The sequence below is a fragment of the Salminus brasiliensis genome, chromosome 17 (genome assembly GCF_030463535.1).
Source record: "Salminus brasiliensis chromosome 17, fSalBra1.hap2, whole genome shotgun sequence".
NCBI lineage: Eukaryota > Metazoa > Chordata > Actinopteri > Characiformes > Bryconidae > Salminus > Salminus brasiliensis.
In genome coordinates this window covers 34,342,845-34,358,040 of record NC_132894.1, presented here as the reverse complement: position 1 = coordinate 34,358,040, position 15,196 = coordinate 34,342,845, and the positions used below count along the sequence as shown (strand labels likewise).

The following is a 15,196-nucleotide window of genomic DNA, read 5'->3' as shown; positions in this document are numbered from 1 at the left end:
AGTGTTAGCTAGCTCTAACGTTAACTCTAATTAACGTTAACTCTAGCTCTAATTCGAACTCTGATAGCTAGCCTCTAACTCTAGCGTTAGCTAGCTCTAACGTTAACTCTAATTAACGTTAACTGTAGTTCTAATTTGAACTCTGATGGATTGCCTCTAACTCTAGCGTTAGCTAGCTCTAACGTTAACTCTAATTAACGTTAACTCTAGCTCTAATTTGAACTCTGATGGCTAGCCTCTAACTCTAGTGTTAGCTAGCTCTAACGTTAACTCTAATTAACGTTAACTCTAGCTCTAATTTGAACTCTGATAGCTAGCCTCTAACTCTAGCGTTAGCTAGCTCTTACGTTAACTCTAATTAACGTTAACTGTAGTTCTAATTTGAACTCTGATGGATTGCCTCTAACTCTAGCGTTAGCTAGCTCTAACGTTAACTCTAATTAACGTTAACTCTAGCTCTAATTTGAACTCTGATAGCTAGCCTCTAACTCTAGCGTTAGCTAGCTCTAACATTAACTCTAATTAACGTTAACTCTAGCTCTAATTTGAACTCTGATAGCTAGCCTCTAACTCTAGTGTTAGCTAGCTCTAACGTTAACTCTAATTAACGTTAACTGTAGTTCTAATTTGAACTCTGATGGCTAGCCTCTAACTCTAGTGTTAGCTAGCTCTAACGTTAACTCTAATTAACGTTAACTCTAGCTCTAATTTGAACTCTGATAGCTAGCCTCTAACTCTAGCGTTAGCTAGCTCTAACATTAACTCTAATTAACGTTAACTCTAGCTCTAATTTGAACTCTGATAGCTAGCCTCTAACTCTAGTGTTAGCTAGCTCTAACGTTAACTCTAATTAACGTTAACTGTAGTTCTAATTTGAACTCTGATGGATAGCCTCTAACTCTAGTGTTTGCTAGCTCTAATTTGAACTCTAATTAACGTTAACTCTAGCTCTGATTGTATTATTTAATATTAATCAGGCTAAATAAAAATATACAAGCCTCATCTTAAAACAACAAACTATGCCAGAAAGGCCTTGATGTCTCAAAACAGAGGGATCCTAGTTCCGCTTTCACTCTTCCATCAAACACTGATGTTGAATAAGCACACTGTGTTCTGCACTTACGTTCTGCTCTGATAATAAAATGCATGTGATTAATATCTGCCTCAACTCAGCCAACCTTGGCACTGTAATTAATCAAGAAGAGGAAAAGAGCTCTCGAGGGGAAGACAAAACAAAATCCTTTGCTTTTTCAAGCATTTGCACGCAGACTTCTGACAATTTAATTGCAATAATTGTCTTTTTTTAGGACTGTGAGCACGGAGCTAGAGCTGAAAATGTTGTATCATTTGAGCTGTAAAAATAAAAAAGGCCTGCTGTGTACTCTATAAAAGGTAAAGACATTTGGCTGTAATTACTCACCAACTGTGTCGCAGGGTTCATTTTTGTGGACGCAGAAATCTGTCCTGAAATGACAGAAGAGAAAAAAAGAAAGTGAACACCAGTCGTTCAGACACACTTCTGAAAAGCTGGAATTTGCCTCATATTAATATTCATAAAAACTACACAACCCCTACAGAATACATACTTCTATAATACTACTATAAAATAAATACATTAATAATAATAACAATATTAATAATAAATAATTAGGTAATTACAATAATGTTTAATGTAAAATTTCTATAGGAATCCTGTAGAAATTCCTGTAGTACTACTACAGATCTTATTCTTAAGAGTACGTCAATGCTAATACTTCCATTTTTTACACTAAATGTGTATATATATATATAATTATATAAAATAATATAAATAATATATGATATAAAATTAAAATAAAATTACCACAAACCACAAACTAAAATGCTAACTGCAAACTAATTAGCTAACCACAAACAAATGCAGTAAGCCATAGTAAGCTATAGTAACTCTAGTTACTATGCCTAACGTGCCAGCCCCAGGCTAATGCGCTAACCAAAAATAATGCTTTAACCGCAAGCTAGCAAGCTAACCTCAAATGAATGCAGTTAACGTGAAGTAACACTCAGGGCCTTATCTTGCGCAAGGAACATTGCAATGCTAATTGCTATCTTACACCCGCCAACAGTCTATTTCCACACCTTCCGCCTGCGTCGTTTGCATAGCAACGGTGCTTGCGAATATATCTACGTCGATGGGCGTGGTGGCCTCAAAATGAGGCAGGTTCAGGTCAATTTCTGGAGTATTGCTACGTATCTTACGTATCTTATCTATCGTAAACACAGCAGGAGCGCCACAGACTGAAAACAGCGACAGACGTTCGTCAACAGTCAGACGGTCGTTGCTATCTCGGCAGTGAATTGTCAACACAGGCACGTGCAGCCCGACGCTCGTACATCCCCCCCATGCTTTATACCACTGAAATAGCAACCCGCCAAGGTCAGTCAGACCGCACCTGGCTCTTAAAGGGAACGGCGAGAGAAACGCTGATTGGTTTATTATTGCACGTTACGCCCAAAAACAAACACACCCCTGATTAATTAAGAGACACAGTAATGACTTTTGAGTTTCGAGCCAAGCAAGGTGAACTTTTCCCGTGGTTACGGTAGCAAAGACGCACTGACACGCCCCCTAAATCAAGCTGCACGGTTTGCGATTGACGATTCGCCAAAAGATCGCAAAGATCGCTTCCATTCTCCTCCAAGGGTTCCAGCTCCTCCAATGAATTCAGCTGCATCAGGATGTTGCATTAGCGTCAGTTTCAAAAAGACGAGGTCGGCTAGCTCCATGTAAACCATGCTAACCTTCACCCCTCCGGCACTGGTGGTCTTGTGTGCCTGCGGAGTCCTAACTACTGGGAGGGAACTGGAAATCGCTAAATTAAGTGCCCTTCCTCATCATTGAATCATAGTACTGACCATGCGTTGACCATGTACAGAAAAACACTGCAGTTTTCCCACGGCTCCGTCATCTGACCGAGCGAGGTGTCAACAGAAGCACGTCAGTATATGGACCTGACCATCCTCGCTGTGCCCTGTCTACGGCACATACCAGAGGCCAGGGTGGCTGAGGAAGAGATGCAGACACAGACAGAGAGAGCAAGAGAGAGAGCAAGCGATAGACAAGCACCTCCACTGGGACGCAAGCCAAACCCCAGTTGAGGTCTGGACAGCGTCCAGCTCGGCTTGCTAAGAAGAGCGTTGGCCCCTCCACCCCCCTGCACCTCCTCCAGCCCCGCTCCTCCGCTAGACAACTTTCAAACGGATCCAAATGCGGCATCACTTTGAGTTCCAACATCAATACCAGACAGCGCATCTCCTCCCCCCCACCAAAAGAAACAAATCTGACATCCAGGCAGATCTCAGGCTGCTGTTTGCATTCTCAGCAAGACTGGAGCTGCACCCGGGACACGGCAGTCTAACATCGAGAACGGCCAAGTTCCCTTCAGCTTCAGTCTTCCTCTTCGCTGCCCCGGTTAGCAAAACAATGGTAATGGCTCATCCCGAAAGGTGGACGTCAGTCTTCAAACCCCGCCCCCTTACCTGTGCTCCACCTGCAAAGGTTGCACTACAACTACAAATAGATCCGAGCACAGAGGGTAACCGTTCTGGTGGCTTTTTCCACACGGACACGGTTCGCCATGGAGCGTTTACAAACCGGGCTGGGCCTGATTTTCTCAGCACGGTTAGCTAACTGTATTTGGAACCACAGAATCGTTTAGTGGGAAGGCTTAATGGCTTAGGGAGCCACTGACTAGTTCTGAGATCCTGGGTCTTTCCATGAAGTTCCCTTCAGTAAGTTAGCTAGTGTTAGCTAGCTACATTAGCCGTGTAGGAAACATAATTATAACTTCCTGGTTCTGATTTCACAACACAGCAAATGAAAAAAGAAACCGCAACCGGTGGCGTGGCCGTAGTAACCATTTGGCCTTGACAAGGCCTTGACAAGAACCAAACTGTGACGGCTAGATGACTGGGTTACAACATCTCCAAAACATCAGGCATGTCAGGTATATGGAGGTCAGTACCTACCGAAAGTGAGTGTTTCAAACAAGGATCCCCGGGCACTCATGGAGACCCCAGCTCACAACTTAAAGGACTTAATGAATTACAGGACACCTTCAGAGGACTTGTGGAGTCCATGCCTCGACGGGTCAGGGCTGTTTTGGTGGCAGGAGGGGGGACTACTCAATGTTAGACAGGTGATTTTAATCCAACAACATGTAGTTGCGACAGTGAACTCTAAATTTGAGATTGTTTGACCATTTCTTATTAGGTTTGAATGGAAATTGTACAAACGGACAGCTTGTCCAACTTGGCAACAATCGCTACAAATGTGTTTGTGGGCAGAGCATGGACAGGTCCATTAACAACTTGGAAACCACGAGGAAAGGACGATTATAAAGCATTCTGTATTGCCATGTCCTACCATCGTCCATGACTGCAGCACCACAGATGGTGCAAAGCTAAATCCGTCTGCAGAGCTTCCCCTTGTAATTCTCCTTGGCAGGATCAGACTGCGAATGGGACCCTGTAATTTGACTCAACCAAAACCTTATTTTCAGCTTGAACAATGACTAACAGGTGAGGAGGGCCAATATGCTCGGTTGTTGTGGGGGAGGGGGTTGTCTAAGATCTACAATTTCATCTACTACCGCTTGGGAAAGTGGCAACTAATAAGGACACAATGGGCACAGGGGAAAGCTAAGATAAGATCCAGGGATTGATGCAAGCGAGGTTTACAAGGGTTGCAAAATAGGTCAGACTGAATATGTTTGGATAATTGATATTAACTGAACATCTGGTCCAATCACAGATGTCCTTTGGGCGATTGCTTGCTTGCCTCCATTGCCATGATAAAACTAATGTACATCGTTTATCTTTACGATGTGCCATCATAGCATTAAACCACTGTTTCTTAATACATTGCAGGTCCTCCTGACGCTGCCGTAAGAGCTCTGAGCCATAAAGTCATGAACTCCACAAGACCTCTGAAGGTGTCTCCTGGTACCTGGCACCAAGATGTTATCAGCAGATCAGCAGAGGTTTGGATGCCCGTGATCTTATCGCCAGTTGTCCTTCCTTGGACCACTTTTGGTAGGCAATGACCCCTGCATCCCAGAAAACCCCCACAAGACCTTCTTACTGATGTTTTGGAAATGTTCAGACCCAATCGTCTAGAACATTACATTTTGGTTCTTCTCAAAGTGTCTCCGATATTTTACACCTGGCCTTCCACCACATCACCTGCAAGAACTGACTGTTCACTTGCTTGCTTGACAGGAGCCACTGGAACCAATGGATAATCAATGATGCTCACTTCACCTAATATTATGGCTGATCTCCAGATTACAAAAGCACTCCTGATGGTCTCACAATCTTCCTTCGCCAGTTGTCTCTTTGCAGTAGCCCACCCCGATCCCTCCAAATGCTTTCTGATGTGGCTTTGTGATTTCCTGCCTCTGCTCACTCACACATTAACTGGATCTGACACACAGCTGGGCGATGAAGATAGCGCATGTGGACGCTAGGAAGCTTTAGCATACCACTGCTAAGTCCCATTAGCAGCAACATCCCATAATGTAAGTGACAAGGCTTGCACGATCGCTGTCCCAGCTGCCACAAATTGGCACCCATCTCAGGCGGCAGTTTGAGCAGAACGAACGGAAGCTGTGCCCTCCACTGCAACCTCACCACACTTGGGGAACGCCACACTTCTGACCACTCGAATGAGGACGGTCAGTCTTTGCCTGTTGAGCTTGTTTGGTTCTGCACATCCTAACTACGCAAAAAAAACAACAACTGGGTTCGGCCTTCTCAAGAAAACACAGTCCACTGACTTTCATGGAGCCTGTAGCTCATTGGATCCCACTCAAACCAGCACTGTGGTTTATGGCCACAAATCTTGGGCAAATCAGCGTAGGCGTGTCCCTTTTGTACTGCATCTACTCTGAACTGCACCTGTCAATTATAACCTCTGATTTCACCTGACAAACGTCACAGAGTCGTTTACAAAATCGAGGCTGAACTCTAATAACAGTTCTTGCCCCACAATAACAGGGTTGAACCGGCTTCGGTAATCTGTTCAGGCATTTAGCCACAGGCTCCTGTGCTGTCGTTGAAACGATTTGTGCTGTTTCCTTGTACGTAATCAACATGTGCTAACGTCTCTTGAACGACTGGTTGGCTACCATCTGGGCCCTGAAAGTTTTGCCCACGGGTTCCATGTTGGCCGCACATACGCCTGCCCACCAGGGTGCCACCAGGGTCAGTTACGGGACAAGAAGGAGTAAAACAGGGGCACCATCTAGGTAGCACATTGTACATGGGGCCTAGTCGAGATCCATGTGAGGTTAGGGTGGGCTGTAGCGATCTAGTCTGAGACCATGCCCACCTGAAATTCCACGTATGAGCAAGTTGGCTGGGCTAACCTCCATACCACAGTACTACACTCTAGCAGTGTTTGCAAGGACCATCTTCATTGTGTTGTCCACCATGATTACCGCAGTCCTTACTAGCCGCATGTAAACTGACCTCTGTAATCCAATATCTCACACCGATTAAAAGTCCTTCACCTTCTGCCAGAAAACAAAAGCTAAACTAAAACTGGTTGGGGGGCTGTTTATGTTGTCATGACTACACCACTTTCAATCACTGTGTGGTCTGAAACGCCCACCACAGTCCACTGATGAGGTGGAGAAACAGAGGTGGAGAGTTTTCCAAGCCTCCACAAGTTTGTTTTTTGTTACTATGACTGACATATGTAAATGAGCTCTGTTCTGACTGGCTGTCCTGTGTTGTGCTTCATCCAAAAAGCAGTCCAGGCCAAAACAGCTTATAACTTCAGTGTGAATAGGTGGGGCTGAACTGCTGTGGGCCGAATAGGTGGGCATATGTAAATGCCTTTATTATTGTGACATCACACAGGCGTGTTTAGCGACTTACTCTGCACACATGGACAGACTGGAAGACCCTATTTCCAGCATATTGGCCCTTTGACATTTTTCCTCTGCTAGCTAAACGTCCAGAAAGTCAATGAAAGCCAAGCTACAGAGCAGTTATTAAGGTTTTGTGGGCGGCTGAAAGCTCCTCTGAAGCTCAGCGGAGGGGGTAACCGAAGCCCACCTCGACACGCTGTAATTTGCCTGTGACGCACTCCTGCCGCCCTGAGCCATCTTGGCATTAGCGCTCCGACAGATGTTGATCCTGCAAGCTGCATCCTCATAGTAAGGGCCTTATGCCGGACGAGGTGGATCATATTTAACCCGGTGGAGGCGGAAACAAAAGCCCTCTCTGTCTGCCGCCGCCGCTCTCCCCCGGTAGCTCCTTGGGCCCAGGAAGACGGATAGCATCTGACAGGCTAACATGATCGCTTTCGCTCTCAACAAAAGGATTCCTTTTTCCCCCCTCGTGCTCTGAAAATTACAGCAAGGTAACTAATAACGCCTAATCTGAAACAGGGAGCGCAAGCCTTTTCGGCTGCCAGCAGCGATCGGCCGGAGTGGCGAAGACAGAGGAAGATTGGGGGCGACCCAGCCTTGCTGATGGACCGCTAAATGAAGGGCTCATTAGGGTCCATCATGGCTCAGGTACTGAGGGAGTCGGAATTATGTTCGAGCTTAATGAAGGAGAGACGTCCTAATCCGCTAAAAGCACCAGAGCGCTGACAGACGGCGAGCATCAAAGTGAGAGAACGAGTTGGAGAAAATAAGCGACGTCAATCAGAGACGAAAGCGACAGGAGGACAGAAACTGCACAGAGAGCTTGAGATGGACACTGAGCAGGTGCAGGTGTACCTTGTGACCAGCACTGCTACATCCATAGGAGGCGGGTCATCTCTACCCCCAGGGACGTGGTTGTTGCCGAGGTACCGAGCCCCTCCGTACTCCTCATGCTGCCAGTGGCAAAAGCTCTCCAGGGCTTTCTCTCCATGATGGCTCACCTTCAGCTTCTCCTAAAGACACCAGTGGACAGCAGGATTGTTCTTCTTCACGCTGACAGTCTCACATGTCCTGGTACAGTACACACATCAGACTGTCCAACATCACAGAAAACAACTTCAGGGTGTTTCTAAAGTGCACTGTGGGAGGTTCAGAGTGGAGAGCAGGAATGAAGCACATGCTGAGAAAAGCTGTGGCTGAAACCACAGGCCCTGAGGACAGGAATAAACAGGAGAGAAGGGAAGGCTGGGTGGCTCACGGTCTTGGAGAGATTTAGTGCAATTGGGGGTCACAAGGGGTCAAGTATGTCAGGTGGGGGTCAGAGGGGTCAGACTTACTGGGCGGGAGTGCAGGAGGACCAATTTAGTGACTCGAATGTTCAGCTGTACGCCCAGACTCTGGTGCTGAAACATATTATACACCTGCAGGGAGAGAGAGAGAGAGAGAGAGAGAGAGAGAGAGAATTACTATGTTCAGTGTCACCTGATTAAAAATGCACATACACTGAAGATCATTTACATACTTTAATCAAAATGGATAGAAAGTGGAGAGGAGAAGAGATGACAAGGCAAGACGAGACAAGATGAGGCAAGGTAAGACGTGAAGAGAGAAGAGAAGAGATGAGAAGAGATGAGCTTTGTCTCGTCTCACCTCGTCTGATCGCATCTAATCTCGTGAGATCTTCTCATCTTCTCTAGACGATACGAGGTGAGACAAGACGAGACGAAGTGAGACGAGACGAGACGAAGTGAGACGAGACAAGGTGAGACAAGACGAGATGAGACAAGACAAAGTGAGATGAGATGAGGTGAGACAAGACGAGATGAAGTGAGACAAGTCAAGATGAGATTAAACAAGACAAGGTGAGACGAGGTGAGACAAGATGAGACAAGACGAAGTGAGACAAGACAAGATGAGACAAGACAAGGTGAGATGAGACAACGTGAGACAAGACAACGTGAGACGAGACAAAGTGAGACAAAGTGAGATGAGGTGAAACAAGGTGAAACGACGAGACGAGGTGAGAAAATATCACAAGATGAAATGAGGTGAGAAGAGAGAAGAAGAGATGAGAGGGGAGGAGAAGACAATAGAGGAGAAAAGAGGAGATGAGAAGAGATGAAATGAGACGAGACGAGAAAAGGAGAAGAGATGTTCTGCCACACAGAGGCCGTGCGGGTGTTAAGCCTTGAGTTCCGCTTTACAGAAAACCCTTGTGCTCTGCAGACTGGATAAAAGAGACACAGCTGTTTCACTGACATTTATGAGGTAGTTTAAGCGGCACAGGGAGCGGACAGAATGAGGAATCAACATCTGGAAGGGTGGACCTGAAGGAGCCACTTCACATCAGCGTATTTACACCGAAAAGAGGGATATTTTCCACCGCAGTGTCCTCACTGCTCTCCAACAGTGAGGTGGGAAAGAGCAGAGGGAGGATGAGGGAAGGTCTGAACTTGGGCTAAATCACACCCTGTCCCATTCAGGGGAGACTTCTGAACAATGCCTGAAGAACAGAGGCCTGTACATCTTCATAAGGAATAACTGAATGGGACTGAAAGTTCCCAAAGAACTGAGCCATCCAAGGCCAAGCCCACAAACTCTTGTAGAGCATTTTCAACCCAATGTGAAACTGGAGAAATTCTGGAGAAGTTTCTATCAAAATAGTTCAAGTGTATCGTTTATTTATGGAAAACTGTTCAGATCTGAATCTTTAGGAACCCCAAAGCTAATTAACCTTTCAGCCAAATTAAATCTGCATCCGATCCGTAATTCCATGGATCATGCGTGAGAAATACTCTCTATGGCTTTCCAGAGAGAGCATCTCCCCCAAAAAATCCTAAAGGAGCTTCCAGCCATTATGTAAGAGCGCGAGAGGGTGTTCCGCCGTGTAAGTGTAAGTAAGTAAAGGAAACCGTAGCTCTGATAAAGTGTTTCAAGAGCTTGCCAAGAGCATAAAAGACGGGTAAGACAGTGCATGACGTACAATCCTGACCTTCACAAACTCACTCCCTTACTAGTGCTTTCCACTATCAGACAGCTTTCAAAGACGTTCAGGGAAGCTTCATCGCCAACTCATGGAACCACATCACTCAATTTCATCCCACAGATGTTCAGTCAAGCTTCATCTCTTCAAGACATCTTCAGTGGAGGAGCATCACTAACTCATCCCAAAAGTGTTCAACAGAGCTTGATTATGACAGCTTATCCAAAAGATGCTCCGTGATGCTTCATCTTTCCAACTCGTCCCAAAGGAGGTCAGTGGAGCAGCATCATATATTCAGTGGAGCTTCACTCCTCAAATTTATTCTAAAGGGGTTGAGTGGAGCTTCATCAGTCTTACTGATCCAAAAGATGTTCAGTGGAGCAGCATCTCTCCAACTCATCCCTTATTATTGAGTGGATCTTCATCACTCCAGTTTAGTCCAAAGGAGTTGAGTGGAGCTTCATCTCTCCAACTCTTTTCCCCAAATATTTAGTGACATGAGACGAGACGAGACGAGGCGAGATGAGACAAGAAGAGACGAGACTCATCTCCTCTCCACTTTCAATCCATTTTGATTAAAATATCTTCCTCAAATATTTGGTGAGATGAGACAAGACTAGGCGAGATGAGACAAGAAGAGACGAGAGGAGATGACACGAGAAGACATGAGATGAGATGAGACGAGAAGAGAAAAGATGAGGCGCTTCACTTTCAATCCATTTTGAGTAAAATATCTAGTCTTGTCTCGTCTCATCTCTTCTCATCTCACCTTGTCTGGTCTCATCTCGTCTCTTCTCTTCTCTTTTCTCTCTTTTCAAGATGAGACGAGGCGAGACTAGAGGAGATGATCCAAGACGTTGAGCTTCATCTCTCCCACTTATCTCAACGTTCAACATGTTCAACGGACTATCATCCACCCAAAATATATGTTTCTACTGATCCACTATGAGCTCTGCCCTGTTCTACCTGCTGCTTGCCATTGCAGGTGGTGACCATGGGCTTGCACTGTCCAGTGACCATAAAATTTTGGATTGAATGGATGTCCAGGTACCGTTAAACAAGATGTAGTCGAGCGCATGTGAGACCCACCATGTTCATGACGGTCAGCAGAAAGCGCTGAGCAGCCTCAGCTCCGTGGTACTGCACCATGTCTGAGTCAGCCACCACCACCGTCTCCACTGTGTATTCTCCATTTAGGCGGATGGCGTTTCTCCTCCCACGAGCTTCCTCAGAGCCTTTAGACTTCCGCTCCTTCCGCTTCCCTGAGACACACAAACATAAACAGGCACATGGTCAGGCAGGGTCATGACATCCACATACAGACATACGCATGCAGTACACTGAGAGTCCGGGTGGAGTCTCTGCAAGCTTAGGGGGTTACTACCACTGTTTGCAATAGTATGTACATGTAATTAGCCTTCATGGTGACATCTGGCCCCCATCTGCTTCAGTATATAACAGCTTCTTCCCATTTGGGAAGGCTTTCCACTAGACTGTGGAACATTGCTGTGAGGATTTGAATGCATCCAGCCACAAGAGAGCTTTGTTGAGCTCAGGAATCGATGTTGGGAGATTAGTTCTGCCTTTCTAACTCATGCTAAAGGTACTGGATGGAGATCTATCACCCCATAGAATGCAGTTCCCAGTTTGGAGCTCCACATGCTACCCTTACCCCTCTAGCCCATCCATGGTATTGGCCACAATGACCTTAGACTGTGAGGCTGCTCCAGAGTGTCCCAGTCTAATAGGTGTTTGCAGTGGGTACACATTAATGCAGCTGAAGGCAGTAAGAAAAGAGGTGTCCAAATACTTTTGGACATACAGTGTAATTGCTGTACAATTCAAATGTGCTTTTGATAGCAGAGATAACTGCAACTTCAAAGAGGATAAAAGTTTTACCATCCAAGTCGGACAAAGACACACACACACACAACATGATGATACAAATGATAGGCAGACAGCTGGATGAAGCCCACCAGCATCTCAGATGTGACGAAAGAGGAGAGCAGAACCTTTAATGCCTGCTGACAGCAGAATGTTTGGTGTTTGGCCTGAAAGTTTTAGTCACTGACTCTCCTAAACAAAGGGGCAGATTTTGGCCCGCTCTCCTTTCGGCCTGTTTTTAAGCAGTACCAGTCCTCCACTCCTCGTGATGCCCCCACATGTTCTGGGCAGAACCATATGCCCAATTAGACCTCACCATAGCAAATGTAATAGCTGTGCTGCAACCAAGGCTAAAAGAATGAAGTCGAAATGTTGGGGGGAGGATAAAGCCTTCCAGACGGACAAACTGTCCTCTGGTTAAAATTAAGACATGGGGGCGGGGCTTATAGGACCCATATCATGATAAAACAGCATCATACACAGCAAAAAAAAAACAAACAGCACACATACTGAGATGAGATGAGAAGGCAAGAGTGGAGAAGAGAGGCGAGATGAGATGAGAGGAGATGAGAAGAGACGAGATGAGACAAGGCGAGACGAGACGAGAAGATATGAGAAGAGATGAGAGGAGATGAGAAGAGACGAGATGAGACATGAAGAGAAGAGAGGAAAAGAGATGAGACGAGGTGAGACGAGACGAGATGAGACAAAATGAGATGAGAAGAGAAGAAGAGGCGAGGCGAGACAAGGCGAGATGAGACGAGACGAGAAGATATGAGAAGAGATGAAAGGAGATGAGAAGAGACGAGATGAGACGTGAAGAGAAGAGAGGAGAAGAGATTAGACGAGGTGAGGCGAGATGAGATGAGACAAAATGAGATGAGAGGAGAAGAAGAGGCAAGATGAGACGAGACAAGACGAGAAGATATGAAAAGAGATGAGAGGAGATGAGAAGAGACAAGATGAGATGTGGAGAGAAGAGAGGAGAAGAGATGAGACGAGATGGGGCGAGGTGAGACAAGATGAGATGAGACAAAATGAGATGAGAAGAGATGAGAGAAGATGAGATGAGGTGAGACGAGAAGGGAGGAGAAGAGAAGAGATGAGATAAAGAACCTTTTGTTTAGTGAAGAACCATTACAGCAGTGGTCACCAATAAGCACACTGTGGTCTGGGTTTGGACCCAGGCGCTGTCCTGTCCCGACCTGGACCTAAAACTGAAAAACGATTTAAACTGAGAACTATTTAACTTTGGCAGCGTGTTTATTGTCAGTGGTTTTACGTCTTTACGGTACAGGTTTAGAGACCCAGAAAACTCACAGACCAATCACATGCACTACTCAGCCAATCAGATCTGTGCAACAGCAGTCAGAGACGAAAGCAAGTCAGCGGAAAATTAAATCACATCGTAATGCAACCTTACGGACCTTGGCTTGAGGACATTTTCTCTAACTGCACTGTTAAAAGTACAAGATCCTTGAGGAACTTTTGGAGTTTCCTCAAGTTGAAACTTAAGGTGCTTGGAAGAACCTTTAAGAAAAGTTTTTTTTAGAAAAAAAGGATCCTTGAAGGTTCCTCAGAGCACCTTAAGAGGTTTCTCCACAGCTTCAAAATGAAGAACCTCAAGGATCTTATAGGTTTTACAGTGTGGAAATGAATGAACTTTAATGAAATACCCCTGCATTACATCATATGAAGTTTCTTTGAAACTTCTGAAAGGGTCTTCTACACTCATATTCACATCTCCATTACAATCATGGTTCCAGCCATGCTGTGAGAGGTGCGGCTGCCATGGATCGCTTCAATGAGCCTTGGGTGTCCATGATCCCCATTGTCGGTTCACTGGTTGTCCTCCCTTGGAGCACTTTTGGTAGGTACCGACCACTGCATACCAGTCACAATACCTGCACGATGTGTTGGAGATGTTCTGACCCAGTTGTCTAGAACATCACAGTTTGGTTCTTGTCAAAGTGTCTCAGATCGTTACGCTTGCCCATTTTTCCTGATACTAGAAGTGGAAGTGGGTTCTCTGGAGTGATGATGGAGCTCCAATCAATCAATCAATCAATAAGCATCGATATCACAATAGAGATACTGGATCTTCAAAAATTTGCTGATATTGAGTACCAATTCGAACCCAATTACTCGATAGATCAGGGGACCAGGTTCTCGCAGCAGAGTTTGGAAGGGATGAGCTGCTCCCCAGTATCAACAACACTGATTAGAGACTGTGATGTAAGAGTTTTGTGGTTCTGGAATTGGCTCGTTTTACAGCTCTGTTTTGGTCCTGCTGGACGTTCTTTTGAAAAAGGAACAACACATGGGTGGGCATGGGCAGGGCATGTTGTTACTGAGACCCAGTTGGGTTTTCCAAATGGCCCCATCGGTACAGCCCATGCTAATCTCACATAATGTCCCATCTAGACCCCATATGCAGGGTACAATCCCTGGTGGCCATTCATATATATATATATATATATATATATGAGGCCAACAAAGAACCCATGGACAACACTTTCTGGTTCCCAGTTGGGCTACCCATTCAGGCCCCACATGGACACATTATCTGGGCTTGTACCGAGCTCTTGTTATTCAGCTATGCCTAGATGAACGCAGTTCTCCATTCTAGGGCAGCTTTAATGAGGAGATCAATGTAATTAATGTTGTGGTCAAATTCTAGAGTATGTGACCCTCCGCTGCAATCCCACATAATGAGCATCTTTCTAGTCCAGTCAAAGCCTTTGACAAGTCTAAGCCATTTACAGTCTGACTCTGCGTTTGTGTTTGTTTGTTTCTCAGCAGGCATAAACACAGCCATGAACACTGCCTTTGTCCACAGAGCGAACCTGGATCACTGGATGACGGCGATGAATGACGGAGTTGACTTCCAAAAGCATATCAAAGCACTACAGACGTCACATAGCCATGGGCCCGAAACTCACAGAATCAAAAACACTGCCTGGAATCTTCCCAAACAGACAGAACCCAAAGGCAAAGTGCTTCTTTTGAATAAGAGACGATTCTCAAAAATCCCCGCCATCACATGATCCTCACTGCAAGGCAAAAACGAGCTTGCTGTGATGCTGAATAGTCATACACTACATGTCCAAATGTTTGTGGACACCCCTTCTAATCAATGCATTCTGCTACTTTAAGTTGCACCCATTGCTGACACAGCTTGTCTAGTACCTGTTGAGACGTACTGCCAATGGTATTAAGAGTAGAACCCTGGAGCAGATCAACATGAACATATAGGCCTTTTGGCTAGAGAGCTGGGTTGAGATGGGTTGAGATGACTCTTGTGGTGGAATGCAATCAAATCCTCACAGCAGTGTAATAGAAAGCCTTCTTCCTTGTACAGCAGAGACAGTTACTCCAACAAAAGCAGGAGAAACTTCTAACTTTTGTTAGA

General features: G+C 45.4%; 1 protein-coding gene across 1 annotated transcript in view; it reads right to left on the bottom strand.

Annotated features, from left to right (window-relative positions):
* Window positions 1-15,196, bottom strand: part of adamts17 (ADAM metallopeptidase with thrombospondin type 1 motif, 17) — a 119,654-nt gene that overhangs the window by 83,029 nt on the left and 21,429 nt on the right. The window contains exons 4-7 of the mRNA XM_072660045.1: window positions 10,990-11,162; window positions 8,255-8,338; window positions 7,773-7,930; window positions 1,421-1,464 (exon numbers count right to left, since the gene is read on the bottom strand). Coding sequence (XP_072516146.1) covers window positions 1,421-1,464; window positions 7,773-7,930; window positions 8,255-8,338; window positions 10,990-11,162 — 459 coding nt within the window. The remainder of the gene's footprint in view (window positions 1-1,420; window positions 1,465-7,772; window positions 7,931-8,254; window positions 8,339-10,989; window positions 11,163-15,196) is intronic.